Source organism: Fulmarus glacialis, unplaced genomic scaffold (genome assembly GCF_000690835.1).
Source record: "Fulmarus glacialis isolate BGI_N327 unplaced genomic scaffold, ASM69083v1 Scaffold20055, whole genome shotgun sequence".
Taxonomy (NCBI): Eukaryota; Metazoa; Chordata; class Aves; order Procellariiformes; family Procellariidae; genus Fulmarus; species Fulmarus glacialis.
In genome coordinates this window covers 1-19,198 of record NW_009212542.1, presented here as the reverse complement: position 1 = coordinate 19,198, position 19,198 = coordinate 1, and the positions used below count along the sequence as shown (strand labels likewise).

Below are 19,198 nucleotides of genomic sequence, written 5' to 3'. Positions count from 1 at the left end.
GCCTCCTGGGGGCGGGGGGGGTCAGAGCTGGGCTGCCCGCGGGTTAACGCTGTGCTCTGCTTCTTCCCTCCTCTAGGCCCGAGGGGACCCCTTTCGAGGACGGTAAGTGCGGCTACGTGCAGGCCTAGTGTTTGGCTTTCTCGGGGTAAACGGCTGCAGTTTGACACGGCCTTGGTGTGTCACTGCCGTGGACTTTGCAACAGGTGTGGGCCTGGGGATGGAGAAGGGACATGGGTGTGTATTCAGCTGACCATACATCTGTATACTGTATCCAGGATTTACGTAAACTTTTTTTTTTTTAATCCTGCTCCAAGGAAGTGTTGTAGATCTAGATTGCTATGTTGATTTACAGAAACATACAAATTAGCTTGTAGGGGCTTGCTTGTAGTTGCTAAGTCTGGCTGTCCTAAGTCTAATTTAACGTATCATTTTAAGGATCTCCGAGCTCTTCTGTTGAATGCTGGATTGTGTTTTTAGGGACGCTCATTTGGAGAACTGCCAAAAACCTGGTATAGAACTGTTGTCATTTGTTTTGAGTTCTCGTTTTTCTGATGCTGGAAGTGTTTTGCGAGTAAGTCCCAACGTGAGTCAGCTGAAGTAGGAAATGGGCTGAATGTTTGAGGAAGTTCAGAACAGATTTGTTTGGTTTTTTTCTCAGCATCTACTTCACTCTGCTACAATCAGTATCATTCAGGGTTAAAGATTAAAAGGACTTTTTAACTTTTAAAGCTGACTAAATAGGTCCTTGTAACATACCTGTGTCCTCATAGTTTCCGTCTGGCCTATTGTCTTTTATAGCTTTACTGATGCTGTATGAATACTTCACCATCTTTGTGAAAACTTGTTAGACATGAAATACTGTCCAACTGAAATCAGTGATGCTTTTTCTTTTTTTTTAAGATACTTTCAGTGCAGGCTATAATTAATCCTAGATCTCCATGACTCATGACAAAAGCTTAGGAAAAATTCCTTAACTCTTATGTTGTTCTTGGCTAACTCCTTTGTCTCTGTTTATCCTTGAAGGTAATACCTGTGGGCAGGCCTGTAAATTGCAGATTTTTTTTTTGGTGAAGATTTTGAAAATTTTAAATATTTCAGGCCTAAGAAAACTCCAAAGACTCCAGTTACTTCTTTTAATGTATTTGATCAGTTAAGAAACTTGCTATAGTAGCTGCTTCAGAAGTCTAATGTTTAGAACTTGAGTATTCCATAACATCGCATAATAGAACAGGTAGACTAAATGTATTCTGTTATCTCAATTTGTAAACCTTAAAGAAGTGCTCCCTTAAACTTTGGTAAGGGTTGCTAGAGCTGCTTAGGTTCTTGGTGCACTGCCGCTAATAGAGTGATTCACTGTTTGGAGCAGAAAGCTCCAAATACCCCTTGCAGTGTGCTAAAATGCAGGTTGTTTCCATGTTCAGGCTCCTCCAGCTCAGTGTGGGGTTAACAGGGTGCTATAAGGGCTTTTTTCCATATATTTGCATTTAGTTGCAGAAGGTTGGAGACTGCTTTTGAGAGCCCTGACGTATTGATTTTGTCTGTGCTTTCCACTGTGGCAGCATTGTGTCTTTACCTCAAATACTTAGGATGTGTTGCACTCACAGCAGTTTGAAGTTCAAACAGATGCTTGAGTCTGCTTCTGCTGTCCTACTGCTTCGGTTGATCTAATAATATAACCTCAGTGTGTGATGGATTGCTTTTTTCATAGCAAAGTGTGTGTTTTCACAGTATGTGCTCAGGAAAACAGATACGTCTTGTGTTGCAGGATATGCTTATCTCCTTTTCTCTGGGACATATCTTACATTGTGCTAGATAACAAAATACTACGTGGTGCCTAGAGATATGGGTGTAGTGGTGCCTCGGCTGTGCTTTTTCATTAAGTCAGTAGAGTAGCACAGCTCAGATGCAGTTTAGCTTAATGTAGGTAAAATTAAGGGAATTTTTATTTAACAGTATTGAGCTGTTAGTTTGGGCTTGTTTTCTAACTTTGCAGGCCCTTGTGAGTCAAAGGCACACTGGAGCTCCGTAATCCTTCTCATGAAGCCTTTGCAGGACCGTGTTCTTCAGAAGTCGCTTTGTATTTTCATTTTTAGGCTCTGTCACTTCTGGTGGTGCTGTAAGACTTCAGATGCCTCAGTTCTTGTGAAAGTAGCCTGTGAAATTTTTTTTTGTTGAACTAGAAGTGTAATAATTTCAACATTGTGAGAATTATTGTTCTTCATCATTCTGGTGAGGCCCTTCTCCAGTCTCAGCTTCTGAAGTTTCTTAGCTTTGTCTGAACTGAAAACCTTAAGTTCAAACACGTTTGTTTACTTGCTGTGCAGCATAATGCAGCTAACAACCCTCCCTCCCCTCCACCCCCAGACTTCAGAGGGTGTTTTCACAACTCGGTGCGCAGGCTGACTCGGCCTAGGAGCAACTACTAATTTAGATCAGCAGCATAACTTCCATCTTCTGGTTTAAGAGGATTCGATTGCAGGTGTCTGCAGTAGGACCCCAGGGATATTTATCCTGCCCTTCACCATATTTCTAAGAATCTATATGTGTGTGGCATCTGAAGTGGTAGTGCTGTCACAGTGATGGAAATCCAGGCTCTCCCAGTCCTTCAGACCTGCTTCTCTGAAACTGGATGACGATATTGTGCTTAGTGCGGGATTCCTGGCTTGGAGAGAGTTAAGTAACACGGCTATTGTAGTGTCCTGCCTTGCTGTCATCGTGCAGGAGGCTTGAACAGAGAAAGCAAGGCGTTTGCCTTCTGTATGGTTTGCTCCTTGCTTACAGAATATGGATTCTGTATCCTTATGCGGGAGAGGAAGAGATGTCTCTGCTTTATGGACAGTAGCATAAAGGGGGCTGCTCTTGCTCCTTGCAGCGAGAAGGGCCCGGCAGGGAGATGAGTGCTGCTCTGACGGGGGTTGCTCGGGCCAGCGTGCAGGTCATGGAGAAGCCTCTCTGTTAGCCGAGTGAGAGTCTCACGTCCTGAGGTAGGAGAAACAGATCAACAAGGTGAGTAAGTAAGTACAAGAGAGAAAAGAGAATGTTCTCCTAAGATCAGTGATGATCCTACTATCAATAATGACAGTGAATATGATAATTTATGTTTTAAAATTGGCTGTCTAGGGCAAGTTGCAAGGAATACCAGTTGAAAGCTTTAAAATCAGTGACAGAAGAGACTGGACACTGAAGGCCTCATCCGCAGCAGTGTGTGTCATGAAACCCATTTCACTTGTGTGGGCTTTCAGTGTGAGTGACCCTTGGACATCAAATCTTTGGATTTGTCCTTTAATAAAGCTCAGCAATGAGGTGTTGCGTACTGTGGAGCTCTTTCAAAGAGCCATTGCCACTCTGGGTCTTGACTTGGAAATTTGAGTAGGTAGATACTCCAGCTGGGACCTGTCTAACCACTCACTCAGATTTGTGTTAGAAGTAATGCCATCCTGTCCCTGGTGGGGGGGGTTCTTTCAGTAGTTTTAAATGGATTCTAGGACCAAACTGCCCTTGTTACTGCTTTTTGGACATCTTATCTGTCCCCTCTGCTCCCACTTCAGTCAGTGTTCTAGAATAGCATTCATTTTTTCAAGTATGCTTGTGGAACTCTACTATTTGATGGTTTGTGCTTAGTTTTCAGCCTACTACTTGGTCACTCTTCCACAGAAGAAAGTGCCTGCTTTCCTACCTCATAAGGAGGCTACTGAGAACCAGAACTGGGGGGGAGAGCTGGGAATCTCTAAGATTTAGAATAAAATCTCTAAGCATTCGATTCTAAAGGGCCAATATTGCTTGGGATTGTCACCGGGTAGGGAAGGAAAGGTAGTCCTGAGCTGATGTTCGCAGCTGGTAGAAGTTGTTACTAACTTTCCAGTGCCGGCTTTCAAACTGATCTCAGATCTGGCTCTGTGCCTCTGGATTAGCTGGAGTAAAGCAGACTTCTGCTAATTTGAACAATCTTAACTATACTACTCTTGTTCCTTTTGTTTTACAGTAAGATAGCATGCTGTTGGCTCTTTGCTTTTATGTTGTTAGGCTGCTAATAAATATGCAAAAACTTATTTTTAGGCTGTTGAGACTTCCCACTACTGTACAGAAAGCTCTGAAGCATCTGTACTCTGTCTTCGTATGCAAACTGGAACGTCAAAGGAATGACCTTCGTTTCTTGCAACTCAATGTTAATCTCCTTATAAAGGAAGGAGTCCCTGGGAAATACTGCAGGTCCTTGCTGATCTGAAAAAAAGGAAAAGGGGTTGAAAAACCTGTTCTCTGGCCACAAACTGTTGGCACGTTTGCCAGCCAAACAAAGGAATACATTAATTATATTAGTGCTGGAAAACTCCCGTCACAGCAGGAAGCATGGATGAGCTTTATATCTGAGCCCCTGAGTTTTAATTTGGGCACCGAGTGTTGGGAGGAAAAAAACCTGTCACTGATACGTAAGAATGCCTTTTCAAAAAAGGTCATATGTCTGCCCTGGCAGCTTGTTACAGCTATTACAGTAAGGTACATCCCTTTTACAGGAGAGCTATGTATTTGTGTGAAGGCGCTTCAGATATTTCTCTCTGGGCATACCCAGGAACTTCATAAACTGCCTCCCGGATTGGTTGGTTTGAGGCGATAGCATGGTAAAGAGAAGCTTGCATGTCTTGAAGTGGAGTATGTAGAGTTCCTTAGTTACAGATCTGAATCACTAGCAGTGCTTAGTCTCTTGGACCCATGTTTATGCAACTTAGTTGACAGACTTATTCTCAGATTGTCATAGCCTGAGGAGAAGGGCTGAAATACCTTATGTTGGTGCAGGCTGTAAAACCGATTGGTCTGGGACTTAACGACACCATTTTCTGTTTCCGCTTAATCAGTCTTTCTCAAAGGAAGACTAGTTAGCGTGAAGTAAATGGTCAGATATTTATTTTGAAGTGTCTGATTTGGATGCTGCTTTCAATATTACTTTTCTACAGTAAGACTTGATTACCTTACAGTTGTTGATAAAAATGTATTTCCTTGAAATTTAAACAGGAAATAAATAAGAAGGTCCTTGTCATGATAGCATATTCCAGACTCTAGGACTTACGAAATCATGGCCTGTTACACAGATGGTTGTACACCCACTTGTGTTGTTTTTACAGTGCACTGGGATTAGGCTTTGTGGAAGGGCAGATTTATTTCCTTACACCAACCTTTTGACTGGGGTGGTGGTTTTAGCAATAAAATAAGTCACAGGAGAAACTCTCGTAACAGTACTGTCTAGGACTTCAGAGTTAGCGATTAACTCCAAAGAGAGTAGAAGAGTCACTGTAGGACTGAGCAATCTGTATTCCGTATCCAACACGCATGTATGAGCACAATAGTATCAGTTTCTGCTTGTGGAGGGATGCTACTTACTCATCCCTTGTGTAAATTCATTCTGAATAAAGGTTACTTATCTTTCTTTCAACTCCAGGAACTTTCAAACTTACAATAGAATTCACAGAAGAATATCCGAATAAGCCACCTACTGTTAGATTTGTCTCTAAAATGTTTCATCCAAATGGTAAGTACTTAGACAATGCTTTTTGTTTGTTTGTTTGTTTTGTTTGTGGGTTGTTGTTGGGGTTTTTTTTTTGTAATAGTTTGCTATAGTGCTGTAGAAAAAGGTCTATTTATTACAAAAGTTTCCACTATCTAATAAGCTAGCAAAATTCCAGTGTGGTTCTATGGTTCTATGTTGTTTTGGTAAGGATGAATATGTGAGCAGTGCTCAGGCTTGAAATGAAAGGGGCAGTAAAAGGAGCCTCTTACCTTTCAGGTGGTACAGCGCAGTATTGATGAGATGTTCTTCTCTCTCAGCTGCCTGTTGTTAAACCTCACAGAAGAGTATTTTGTACTTAAATAGCAGTGCCTTGGACTTTTGTCTATACGTATTGCATACATAGCATAATGACACTGCTGAATGCAGTTGTCTTTTATCACTTTCCTTCCCAAAAATGCCGGTAAGAATGATATACCTTGAAATGTAGTGCTAGTTTCCAACTATATCCAGTGATAGTAAGATCGTTTAATTAATCCCCTTCCTTGGTAATTAAAGGTTGGAGATGTATTCCTTGCCTCCAAACAAATACTAGTTTTGTGAAGAAATACCAGAAACTTTCAAAGCAGCAAGTAAGCATGTGTGGGTAAAGTGCACTGAGGGAAGGTTCTTCTGAAGCTGCCCTGAGAAAGGTGACTAGACACTGACTGTTGTAGATACTTTCTGGGGAAACCTTATGTGTAAACAGCTCGTGTTCTTCATTTGGTTCACTTGTGAGTAGCTTAAACTTTTTTGCCTTAAAATCTATTAATGGCTTTTCATTCGTTCCATAGTAGTAGTTGCAATGTCACAGAGAAGCTTGATGTTGAAGAATAAGCCAGGGCTGGGTTTAAATACCTCAGGCAGGTGTTGGTGACAAGCTTCAGCTCTTCCTACCTACAGGCTTGTTTGCTGGATTTAAGTCTGTCAGACAGTATTGACTTTTGTAGTGTTTGTCAGTATGTAGGTTTTCAGATCAGGCAATACTAGGAAAAATCTGAGTAGCTGTACAACTTCTGTTTTTAAGCCGTTCTTCTTGAACCTTTTCTAGTCTATGCAGACGGTAGTATATGTCTGGATATTCTTCAGAATCGTTGGAGTCCTACTTACGATGTCTCCTCCATCTTAACATCCATACAGGTAAAAAGAACTCTGCATTAAAAGGCAGAATGAAATGAGGATGCTTTGACAAAAACAGCTCAGGAAACACTTCCCCCCCCCTCCCCGATAGCCAGTAGCCAGTATAGCAGCTATACTTTGATATCTGCTAAAGTGTGAATACTTCCCCGATGTAAATTGATGGGACAGTGACAGCAGGTGGTCATTGCAGGGACCCATCCGGCGATTGCACATCTTGGGTGCTGCTGCATGGCTGTCAATTAGCCAGCCACCTGCACTGCCAAGAGTAAGACTGATAGCGAAAGCTTCCAGTGACTTGCTACTGGAGTAATGCAATGTACCTTACCTCTATCTAGATGAACTTCTGCACGCTTATTAGTATGGATAGTTTAAGGAATATGTTGGAGAACTATGCATACTTTCAAGTGCCTAAGAATCTCTTTCTCTTTGCACAGTCTCTATTGGATGAGCCAAATCCTAACAGTCCAGCAAACAGCCAGGCAGCTCAGCTATACCAAGAGAATAAGCGGGAATATGAAAAACGGGTTTCTGCAATAGTAGAACAGAGCTGGCGTGACTGTTGACCCAGGATGATGCAAATGAACACTCTGTTGATGAGGAAAATAAACAAAGTGTCTCAGTCATCTTTTTCCTCCTAGCATTTACTTTGAAAGCAGAATAGCTGTTGTGCTGTTGCCACCCTCCCTTGCTGAAGCTTCTTCTCCTTGGACATCAGAAAGCACCCACTTTGAAGTCAAATGTTCTGTACTTGGGTTACTTGCAAAAGAGTTACTGATGCTGAATTCATTTTCTGTGGTCCCTCTCCAGTCTTAGGGCAGTATTGTGCATTTCTGTAGTGTACACTAAGCTTTTAATTGTAATTGTGTTATACACAGTGATGCTTATGTGTAGCTTGATAAAAGGGATGTTTATATACATACACATTTTTTAACTGATATTAACTAAAGTGCTGATCTGTCCAGGCTGGCCATTTACCTCTACTATTGGTTTAGACCCCACTGCATTTGTAAGTACTGAGTGAAGAAATAACCTCGTTTCCTTTTTGTATTGGTTTATCAACTCCTTACTCACGGAAAAAGAACAACTCTTAAATTGATTCCAATTCAAATATTTAGTAAGACTGTGGAATGCTAGTTACTTCTGCACTTCACATGCAAGATTTATGTACAGATATACATAAATCACTGCAGTTGTGGTACTTCGATCTTCGCTTAGGGTGAGAAACAACCCCCCCTTCTTTTTTATTTTATTTTAAAGGACATGCCTACAGAGACTGCTTCAGTAAGTTTCTATAGTCCCGTCACTGAGGCATTACTGGACAAAACCAGGCAGAGCTGTGGTACTCTGAGCGAAAGACCTTCCACATTATGGAAGAGGTAAAACCTGAAGGGTTCCAGCGGTGGAGTTACTCTCCTTCAGTGTCTTTCTCCTGCCCCTTATCTTTAGCTGAGAAAGATAAGTTCTTTGGGATCCAACTTTGCCTTGTGGGAAGTGTAAATAAAGTACGGGGTAGGCACGTGAGTCTCTGCAGTTTCTGCTCGTTGTAGATTACTGTGGTTTGTGTGAGCTACTGCTGCATGCCCGAGTTCACTGCCCTTCAGTTTTATGAAAGTATTTTTTTCAACTCTGAAAAAACATTTGTAAGTCCAGACTCACTTTTTTGTACGGCTGAGTTTCTACATTTGGATACAGTACCTTAAGCAGCAGTGTGGGATGAAACCTACAATCGTGTTGTCCACTGTTCCAGTGTCTTTTGTGTGCACATTGGTCTGTTAGTTGAGAAGTTTAACTTTGCACAAGTAACCCATGTAAGAAACTGTACATTTTTCAAAAGTTGTAAATAAAGTGTAACCTTAGTGCTTATTGTATAAATAGGCAAGAGGTGTATAACTGTGGTTATTTTAACCGGGATGGTAGGGAGCCTGTTGTGGGACGAAGCTCCAGGTGGACCCTCAGAGCAGGGTTGTGAAACACTTGCTGTTGTGCTGGGGCAAAGGCTGGGCCAGTCTGTCCTGCAGGGACAATAAACTCGGCCCTTCAGCCAGGAGAAGGAGGTGAGAGGGGCAAAGGAGGAAAGACAGGCCAGGATCAACTAGCTAGCAGAGAAATGGAGAAACAGACACAAGCCATAGCAAAACAGGCACTTGCAGAAAGCTCAGCAGGGTGTCATGCCTACAAGTGAACTGTTGACAAAAAAAAAAGGAGCCTATGTAATGAGTTAGTTACAGCAACTGAACAGGCTCAATAATGAATTGGTACAGAAATCGTATGTATCTTCCTCCTGTCTTATGAGGGAGAGAACAGGATTTAAAATGACTGACACATACCAAAAGCTGGTACTGCTGCTTAGCTCTACAATTAAGATAGAAGCTGCCAGGCTCTTTCAAAAAATTAGATCAGGATTTATACCTGCTGTGACAACAGCTCATGCCCCTCAACAGGCCTTTGACATGGAGCAGCCCTTTACCACTGAAGTCCGACCTAAGTTACACTTGCTTGTTTTCCTAACGGACAGAGGGTCTTAACTGGCCCCTCAGAGCGGCTGGGTTTGGCAGCTGCTGAGGTGTGCGTGGAGAAGGTGGGACAGAGTGTCTGCCTCAAGTAATCGTGTTTGTTTCTTAAGCGTTCCCTGTGCAAGACTGTCCCAAGGCAGAGCCAGTCAAGCAGCGAGCACCTTAGTTGCACCCCCCCCAAGTTACAGACCGGTGGGAAAAAAACCCAAACCCAACCCCACCACCTGCATAGCTAGGGATGACTGAAGCCAACTGAGTCTCTTAACAAGTGCCCTGTACCAGCTGTAATGATGTCTGTAAGCTATTGCAAGCAGAACCCTTTCTGAACGGTCCAAGTCATCACTCTCTTAGGCAAGGCCTAACTTTCTGGCTCTCCAGAAAGCTTATGGCTCTATAAACACACCGGAGCTGGCGAGGCTGGCAGCGCCTTAGCTCAAACAGCCAACACCCCGTCAGCCAAACATACAGCCAACTAACTGAACAGACGGGTCCTGCACAGAGGTACCGCACTCAGCAAAGATGGGCAGCTGAGAGTCACAGCCGCTACGCGGGCACGGCCCTGCACAGACTCATGCTAGACAGCTACCCCTGTTATGGTACCATTACATTTAGCCACCCCCCACCCCAAAAAAAGGCATTTTTCATCCCAAATGCTGCCGTGGTGCGCTTGCTGCCTTTCTCCATGGCACCAGCCTTTGGACACCTGCTGCATATCCAAGTTAGGGAGGGGGAGCTGCACCCCTGCTTGCAGGAGTAGCTCTCTGCCTAGAAAGTACCAGGCTTCTCCCACTCCTACATCACCACCTGCTAGAGCCCAGCACTCCCAAGAGCAGAATTCGGAAGTAGAGAGAGGGAATAACGTACATTAAAAAACCAAACCAAAACCCAGCATACTTTCAGAATTAACTGCCAGATTATTCTTCTACAAAGACAGCAGCAGCATGTTTTTATTTCAGAAGTTCAAGCAAGCAGAAGCTGTGCTGCAGCCATCCAAGCAAAGAGAGGAGTGAACGCTCACTCCCTTCTTCCTAAGCCACTCTTACCTGCCAGGGCAGCCTCTTCCTTTTCACACTGTGGGGCTGAAAATGCCTCTAACGGCACATCACCAGGACGTTCTGCTTCATCAGGAGAGGCCAGTCACTCACTCCTCAGCGCTGAGAGTATTTAAAAAGAAAACAGAACAGGAGATGGGAAAAAAGCTAGAGGATTATGTAAAAGGATGGAGTGGCAAATATAGGCAGCAGAAAAAAACACATACGTCTCACTCTTGGCTCTTCCAAGGTCAAATCCTAACCCCTGTTTTTTCCAAGCATGAAGCGAGCATTCCTCCAAGGCTCACAAAGCACCGTGTCCTGTGGTACTGCCGGTGGAACAGCACAGGCGGAGGTCGGAGTCCGCTTACCCGGTAAGGAGAGAAGCGCCCCGGCCTCCTGGCAGCGCGTGCCAGTCCTGGAGAGATGCCACACTCACACCACACGTCGGAGCAACATCAGAAGTTTACTTGTGAATCGCCCTTGACATACACAAGCACAGGTACAGTAATGGAGCAGAGACATAATTAGGCACAGATTTGATTTTGCTCAGGATTAAAGAGCTTATATTCAAAGTAAAAAAATAAGTTATATAACAGTCCCCACAAGCTACCCGAGCATCTCTGAGCGTGGGCTCGGCATTTACCTCCAGTTTTTATATTTCACACTTCACCGTGGTATTTGCACATGTCAAGCAGTGCTCCAAGGTAAAAATGCACTGGAATTATCTTAGTCCGATACGCTGACGATTAAGGTGCATTCAGTAATTAGTATGGGAGACTCAAGGTAGAAATCTACAAATAAAACCATACTGTTAAACCGGTTAAGGACATTTCTTTACATACATACACAGCAGAGACAAGACTTCGCTATATATATTTCTCAAGAATAAACGCAGTTTTCACACATTTTTTTTTTTTAATACAAAGTGTGACAAATCCTGGTTTTTTCCAGAAATAAAACTTTATTTTTATTGTCATTAATACCAACTTTACATACAGGTTTATTCCCCCAGACTGCATTTCCTTTGCTTTTTATTATTTTTTTTTTTTTAAAAAAAAGGCGTATTTTTTTTTCCTTCCTTGGTCAAGAAGAATAAGGGAACTATAATTTTAAATGATGTCAAATTCATTCTCGTTGGACATGTGTTTTTGCTATTACAAAACTATTAAAATGGGAAGGAACAAGTAATATCAAAGAAAGACACATACTGTAACAGCACTACTGCTTTTGGGTTGTGCTAATATACTTGAACAGAACTTGGTCAGTTCTAAACGTCTAACAACATTTTAGACATTATATTAACGAAGTAGAAGACTTTAACGTTAATATAACCCACAACAAGAAAAATGCAGCATCTTTCTTTAATCGAGTATCTAGGAAGCTCAGTCTCGGTAAAATGGGACACCTAACCTCAGTTTGCTTGGGGCATAATAAGCTCGTAATGCCCCACCTGCCCTTCTTGCTTCAGCTGGTCTAACAGATCTTCCTTGCGCCGCTTCCTGCTTACCACCAAGTATCTGTTGTGCCCCTGCCCGTGAGATTTACTTTTAAGACCGTACTTTTGGGCGATCTGATGTATCTGCTTCCGCTCATCCATGGTCAGTTCTCTAGAGAAAGTCAAGTCAATGTGACTTTCTGAGCGTGCATAGTTTCGAATGATCTCTTCAATATCTCTTTTAGCGATTTTGTTCACCCTTTCTACATCAAGCCCAAGTCCTTCCCTTTTAAACTGCTCCTTCACTGAAATAGGCTCTCTGATCCCTTCACCATCTTTCCCGAGGCCACCGCCTGTCCAGCCCATCTTTCTTAAAATTTGATTCCCAATGTTGTCTTCTTTGATCTTCTGTTTGAAAGCCTCTTCTGCCGATCGACCCCGAATCTCATTTCTGGAGATGACGTCTTCGACAGTGCCTTTCTTCAGGTTATTAACAACAGTTGGCTGAGTCTTTTTGAGGATTTTCACGGCTTCCTCTGCTGCCTCATGCTTGACAGATTTCTTCACTCCAACTGCTTCTGCGATGAATTCATCTTCAAGCAGCACCTTGCATTTCCATCGCATGCCAGTCATCCTTTCAAAGACATACTCCACCGTCATCTTGTTGAACTGTGCGGTGTCATTCAGCGTGCACACCGGATTACTGGAGTTCTCATAAATCACGAGGTCCTTCAGGTCCTTCTTCCTTCCGGAGCCCCGCGACGAGCAGCCCACTTTCTGAACCTGGGTCACTTTGATGGCTGCTATATTTGACTGCATCTTCTGCAGAATTTTCAATGCCTCCTCAGCTGCTGCGTGCTTGCTGGTCTTTTTAGTGCCAAATCCCTCAGCTAGGCAGTGATCTTGTAGATACACTTGACAACGCCACGAGCGGTTGGGCATTAATTCATATTTATATTCAACAGACATTTTGTTATATGAGGCAGAATTGTTAAGTATTCCTATTGCATCGCTGGCGTTCTCTGTGAGGACAAAACTAGTCCAGTGTTTGTTGGCATTAGTGGAACCTTTCACGGATTCAGTACCAGGCTGCATCGGGACACAGTCCCTGTTGGCAACTACAAACTCCTCATGAGGTTTGAGAGCAGGAGGGAAATCTGGGCGACTCACGCCTGCCTCGCACACCACCAAGTCTTCGTGATAGGTGTGCTTGAACTTCCGCTGAACAACTCTAACTTCCACAGACTTCTTCAGCAGCTTGACTGCCAGCTCCGCGGCTCGATCCCTGGATCCGTTTTTGCTGCCGGCGTAACCGGTGGCCAGGTAGACATTCTGACATCGCACTTCACAAGCGAAGCCATCTGTTAGGAGCTTCTTGCTCTTGGGGAGGTCAGCAGGGGCGATTTCTTTCAGAGGAACATAAATATATTCAGGATTTGTCTTGCATGCCTGAATTGAACGTGTCAAAAGATACGTATAGTTAATTTTATCTGTCCCAGTGTTTGCATCTGGGTTAGCAAGATTTTTCCAGATAGCTGCTGACAGTTTCTCGATAAAACTCTGTTTGAGCATTATAGCTGACGGAGGGAAAGTCTCTGATGCGGACTGGACAGTTGAAGGAGAAACAGAAACCTGCAACACGCTGCTTGTGGTAGTGTCCATACTATTCACAGCTTTCTTGGCTGCTGCTGCCTGGCCTGCAAAGCCAAACCCAGCTGAGTTGGAGAGCTGGGGATCCACCTCCCATGCACTCGCAAAAGAATTTGTACAATTTTCAGCTGGCTGCGCTATGCTGTTTGTATTTGCCTCCTGGTTCACCTCCTGCATTTGGTTATCCAGAGAATCTTCCTTCTTGTCATCCTTCTCAGCACTGGTGACAAAGTGTATGGGTTCAAAACGTGGTCGCACCCGGAACTTGGGGACCATCTTTTTGGGCGGCTCAGGAATCTCTTCCAGCTCTGGACCTACGGGGTGGAAGAAAATGACAAGATTACCAATATGCGCTATGACAAGGAGACAATGTTTTCACAGAGTGATCTCCAGGAGGAGCCTGCAAGCTCTGAACACAGGATTCCCACTTCTTAGCCACAAACCAAAAGGTTTCCTTCCGAAGACATTCACAACTGATCAAGTAAGAACACTCATTCTTGTGCAGGTCACTACAGTGGTATTTCCAGCTCCACAACTACCACACAAAAGTCTCTACATACTTAGTTACACGGATTTTAGGTCCAAATCACTTGTTCTGCCCCCCAACATTGCCCACTGAACCCATCCACTCATTTCTGAAATTAATCCATTCAAAGCTACTAAAACGAGTAAAAACTATGGCCTGTAAGACAGAACACCAGAGCGGGACTAGAGCCTCAGCTCTGACTCTGCCGCAGGGTTGCAGGATAATCTCAGATAAACTACTTTCTCTTCAGGTCTTCTCATTTGATGGCGGAACACAGTGATACTGAACCTTCCTTTCCAAAACACACAGGGCTGTTAATGACTGTTAATAGAAGCATATTTTCTGTAAATATAACTACCCTTGGCTAAAGGACACCAAACATGGAGAAATCTGCCCGAGCCTCAGGTGACAGCTGCAGTGGCTGCGGGGGCCCATTACACGTTACTGGTAGACCTCTTATTTCTTAACCAGAAGAAATGCAAATGAGGCAGAATATCCTGATATATCCTGCAGAAAATGAGAATCAAATAGCTGATAAGCAAATATGTTACATCTAAAAGATGGTTATACAAGACTTCTCCTGTGAAAGATTTAGTCCCCATGCACTGAAGTGGTACATGTGTGTAATTTCATCAGAGGAGCAAAAGGCCACCTCAGCGCCTTGGAATGAGCTGCCTAACCTAATGCCAATGTGCGCAACCGTAATATAGATCAGGCAACACATCTGTCTAGACATCACACTACCACAGCGTATTTGTCATAGCCTAGTTCACTGGAGATGAAAAAAAACCCACTTCGCATACAGCATAAACAGGCCTTCATATTTAAATCAGGTGACAAAGCTCTTACACATGCGTTAAATCCTTCGGTCATCAGTTTTGATGAATTATGGCAAGGTTTACATTTCTTGCTCAGTTTGGTATTTTGATGATTGCACTGCAGCAGCATCTAAAGGCTCTCACCAGCAGAACAGCTCTTTATGCTGTCTGTGTAACATGCAACGGAGAACCCTTCCCCTCGGAGCTGCTGCCTGAGAGGCAGACAAAACATGGTGGTATTCTTCTCAGTTTTGTAGCTGGCCCATGGAAGCCCAAAAAGATTGCTGGGTGTCAAAGTAAGAGAAAAAACTCTGGCAGAGCTAGGGATTATATCCAAGCCTAGAGGAGTCCTGTGCCATCTGACCATTTCTGCTTTAAACAGCCAAACAGTATACTGACTGACGCTGCCTCACAAAGCAAGGGCCTGCCCGCTCGCATCCACAACCTGCACCTGCACACATGAACAATTCCCCCAACCCTCCCTCTGGAGAGAGCGCAGGGAGCTCTGAAGGTGCTGGAGAGGAGCCAGCGGATGGAGCCATTGAACTGCCAGCCCTCTCTGCCTGCTGCATTTCCTCTGCTGGAAAAGCTACAGCTGGTACATTGATCCCTGAGACCATGGGACTGGGCTGACATATGCAGGACTCTTCCAGGCCCAGTAGGGAGAAAAAAAAAAAAAAAAAAAAATTTAAACACCCCCCCCCCCTCCCCGCCAAGGCTCCAGGCAGGTCGTAACTCAAAATCAATATGCTGAACTCTACATCTCCATGCACATGTACAATCCCTTCTCAGGTCGGAACATCACCCCTCACCACAGTGAAGAAGGGCAGACAGTATTTAATTACACAGATTCCATTCCCTAACACTATCACTAGGGAAAATCAATTACCAGGTAATTTCAATGAAAAATGGTATTTTCTTAAGCAAAAAGAGAATTCTGCATGAATTAGGTACACCCCGCAACATGGCAGAGGAGGGGAAACGGCTGCGGTCTAGCAGAGTACATCACGGTCACTTCTCTTCAGTTTGCCATGCCGGCTCTCTCGGAGGCGGCCCTGTGGTGCATTGCTCTCCCCACGCTCCCACCAATGCCCACCGAACACCGACAGGGAAGGGTGTCTCCTTTGACACGCAGGCAGATATACTCACTGTCAGATGGAGAGTGGTATCTTTTTAGCTTCCTGCTAGGGACCAACTCGTATGTCCTCATTTCCCCGATATCGATGCCTTCAGCCATCTTGAGAACCTTCTCCATGACCTGCAAGCCATATCTGTGTGGATTCAACAGCAAACAACTTTAGAACTGGTCCCACAGGGGCAACACACACACATGCACACACAAGCTTTTATTATGCAAAACAAGAACTAAAGCTGCCTGAGACATAGTACCCGGTGCAAGGGAGACGTTCCCCCTGATTTTGCTGGAGTATTAACACGGTACCTGACCACCAGCCTCATGCCGTAGCCAGTTCAGTGCTGGCAGACAGCCTGCACACCAGCTAACAAGCTACCTGGCTCTAAGCGAACCCATTTGTGAATAACAAACCGTGCAGCCACCAAACTGATGGTGTTTTAAACTTAAATTTAAATACATTATCCATCAAAATATAACATTTGGCAGAACTACTAGGATCACTAAGGAACACAGGGGTGTAGAGAAGGAGAATTCTCCGTGGGCATCGCAGCTTCAGTGAACTAAGCACAGGAGTGACTGGCTGGCACTGAAGTCTTGTCTGGGTCTGCAGCCACAGACCGCACGTCACCAATACTGAAGTCGCAGACGTCTGATGACAAAGGCACTGCTCAGCCTTTATCGACCACTCTTTAAAAAGCCATACTAATTTCTAGCTTGGGAGCTGTAACTGAAACATTATAAATCCCTGAGCCATGACAGAGGCGAGGTGGCTGTAACTAGCTCTGTGCAAACCCTGACCCTGCTGCAGCACACTTGCAGTTCCACACAGGCAGGACACACACTGTACAACCCCATCCCTCTTGGCCTTACATTCCCGATCATCTAAGTTTTCCATTGCTCCAGGGACCTGTCACATGTTTTCAAGCCATTTGCATGGCTGACGCTGAACAAGAAAAAAAACCAAACCTTTCTAGCCAAGGAGAACCTACAAACATGGCCTGAAAGTCTGACAGCTTCGCATAGTGGTTCAGAAAGGAGAAAAAGCCATCTTGCACCTGTTCCATGCTCTGCTCACCTTCAAAAGTCAAAAAGCATCAGGTCACTGCCCATGGACAGGAGTCCACAACTGTCCCAGCTAGTGCCGCAGTAACTCACACCAGCTTTTAAATACTACTGGTGCAAGGGCTCTGGAAATCTACTCACTCTCCACTCAAGAAATGCCCTTCCTGCTCCTGATTTAGAGGGCCAGGCAGAAATTCGATCTGTTTAAATTACTGGCCGAGAACTCTGAACACACACCACTGCGGTCCCTGCTTCACCTGCAGGTACCCAGCACAGCTCAGGCCCCGGCAGAGGGGCAGTGGAACTGTGCATGGGAAGAAAATGCCAAGTGGGATCAAAGGCAGGCGGACGGACAGTGGTGATACCCTCATCCTCCCACAGCCAGAAGGGAGGGGGGAGGGAATCTCTATTCCTCTCTCTGGCTTACAGGGAGAAGAGTACACTGCCTGTGATGGGAACGTGAAGGATGATGGCCTTTTCCAGCAAGGTGCGAGAACAGCGTTAGATTTGACACGAGTGTGTCACTCTTCTTCACAAAGGATGGAGATTTTTTGGGCTCAGATTTCTGCCCGAGGGAAGATCAACCAGTTGCAACATGTGTTTGTCTAACCTGGCCTTAGAAACCTCAAGTTGTGGAGACTGCCCGTGGAGGCAGAGGAATCCTATGCCTCCAATGCCTAACTAAAGTTTCCCTGGTGCGACTGAAATACATTACCTCTTATCCTGATACCAGCAGCTCTGGAGCATAATGCCTTTCTCCCCCCCCCCACCGTTTTACAGCCACCTTTAACACACCTGAGAACACATGCGTTTTCTCTCATCCACCCCTAAACTAAATGAATCCTGTTACTTAACTCCTTCCTCACAGACCACGTTTTCTAAGCCTTCTGGACATTCTCCAGATCATCCTCCACCAGAACACTCCCTCAGGTGTCATCAGCAAAAACTCTGATTTGTATTTACTCCGACAAACAGGTTGCTTTCAGCTAGCAAGTGATCAATGTTAAAAAAAAAAAAAAATCAAAAACAAAACCCCCCAAAACACCAAACCAACAACCAACAAACTTAAGAGAAAACAAGAAAAATCCCCCAAACTTTGAAGTTATTCACTTGATACAGCAACAATAGCTCTTCCCAAGCAGCAAAAGGCAGTTCCAGAGAAAGCTGTGGGCCCCCTCCCTTCCCCAGACAACTCTAAGTAAAGCTGCCAATTGCTCTTTAACAGTGCAGTGTGCTCACCGTGCCCGTGCGGTGCATTCACGTTTGTGCACAACACAAGCTTTGGGGAAACATCCTCACTGACAGTGGCTCTGCACCACATCATGTCTAAATCTATTGCTCGTGTCTTCCCTGAGAGCTGCAGGTGGAGATGTTCATCAGTGAAAGTACGTGCACTTACAGGCTTAAATTGCATCACTGGTTAGGATTTTAGATCTTGCCACATAGCTCTTCACTTCTGTTATCAGCACCCTATAACCATATTATTGCATTGATTCCCAAAAGCACTATCACAAAGAAGGCCCTCCATTAAGACAAGCACACAAACACGTAAGATGAGCTAACGGATCGAAGAGACTACATCTTAAAAAGATACATTTAATTTTAACATACTACTCGAGCTTCAGAAATTGAAGCTGTTTTAAAACTATGCTCAATTTTGGTGCTTGCAGAGCAGAATAGTTTAGTACTTGGACCGGAAAGAAATAAGAAAACATGCAGATCTGCATTTAAAGACGTTGACTTGGCTCTGTACAAATGACACAAAATATTCCCCAACAAGGCTTTGGGATAGTAACTTTAATAAAAGTCAAACTATATGCCCTTCAGTGTTTACAAGCTCCTCTGTCACTGCACAATTTGCTGAAGTTAGTTGTTAAGCAGTTGCTTCTGTCTTTAAAGCCTTATGTCCAGTTAAAAATAATCACATCATCAGAACTGTCAGCCGGGACGTGGCTGACATTTCTGCAGATCTCCACAACCTTGCTAGTTATGGTACAGTAACAGTAATCCTGATGAAGGGAAACCTCTTCCATTCACCTGTTTCTCTCAGAAAAACTGAGCTTTAAGGGGATTGCATAGGCTGCTTTATGCTTAGAGGGATACGTTCTTCTCACTTAAATTACAAAGCACAATACTACATGCTTGACGAGTCCTCAGGGGTGGGACATCAACAACTATATACTTTTTTCAGCAGCTTGCTCTCCTCCACATACAAATACATGCAGATTCGAGCAAAGAAAACTGCCCAGGAACCGAAGTTCTCCTGCACCGGCCCCTCCACCCCAGCTCTCTGGGGTTACTTTTTAAAAGGCAGCTGGGGCCAAGCAGCACCGGGCCGCGACGGGACCC

At 44.3% G+C, this 19,198-nt stretch overlaps 2 protein-coding genes across 3 annotated transcripts; one reads left to right on the top strand and one right to left on the bottom strand.

Moving 5' to 3' along the window:
* Window positions 1-71: 71 nt before the first annotated feature.
* Window positions 72-8,555, top strand: UBE2A (ubiquitin-conjugating enzyme E2A). Its single transcript, XM_009577924.1, has 4 exons — window positions 72-102; window positions 5,432-5,521; window positions 6,588-6,676; window positions 7,111-8,555. The coding sequence occupies exons 2-4, from the start codon at window positions 5,506-5,508 to the stop codon at window positions 7,237-7,239; spliced, it is 234 nt and encodes a 77-aa protein (XP_009576219.1). The 5' UTR covers window positions 72-102; window positions 5,432-5,505; the 3' UTR covers window positions 7,240-8,555.
* Window positions 8,556-10,769: 2,214 nt separating this feature from the next.
* Window positions 10,770-15,972, bottom strand: NKRF (NFKB repressing factor). Of its 2 annotated transcripts, XM_009577923.1 has the most exons (3): window positions 15,798-15,907; window positions 14,737-14,740; window positions 10,770-13,596 (listed from the first exon to the last, which is right to left on the bottom strand). In XM_009577923.1, exons 1-3 carry the CDS (start codon window positions 15,905-15,907, stop codon window positions 11,635-11,637), a joined length of 2,076 nt encoding a protein of 691 aa, XP_009576218.1. In that variant the 3' UTR covers window positions 10,770-11,634. The 2 variants fall into 2 exon arrangements, with proteins under 2 accessions (XP_009576218.1, XP_009576217.1); XM_009577922.1 differs by lacking the exon at window positions 14,737-14,740 and having other exon boundaries at window positions 10,770-13,622; window positions 15,802-15,972.
* Between the last annotated feature and the right edge of the window lie 3,226 nt (window positions 15,973-19,198).

What these genes read in the sequence shown, in the direction of transcription:
- NKRF (XM_009577922.1), bottom strand. Translation starts at nt 15,907, where the DNA reads ATGGAGAAGGTTCTCAAGATGGCTGAAGGCATCGATATCGGGGAAATG. An exon ending in ATACCACTCTCCATCTGACA is followed by an intron (nt 13,623 to 15,801) that starts GTGAGTATATCT and finishes TCCACCCCGTAG; the next exon opens with GTCCAGAGCTGGAAGAGATT.
- UBE2A (XM_009577924.1), top strand. An exon ending in CCATCTTAACATCCATACAG is followed by an intron (nt 6,677 to 7,110) that starts GTAAAAAGAACT and finishes CTCTTTGCACAG; the next exon opens with TCTCTATTGGATGAGCCAAA.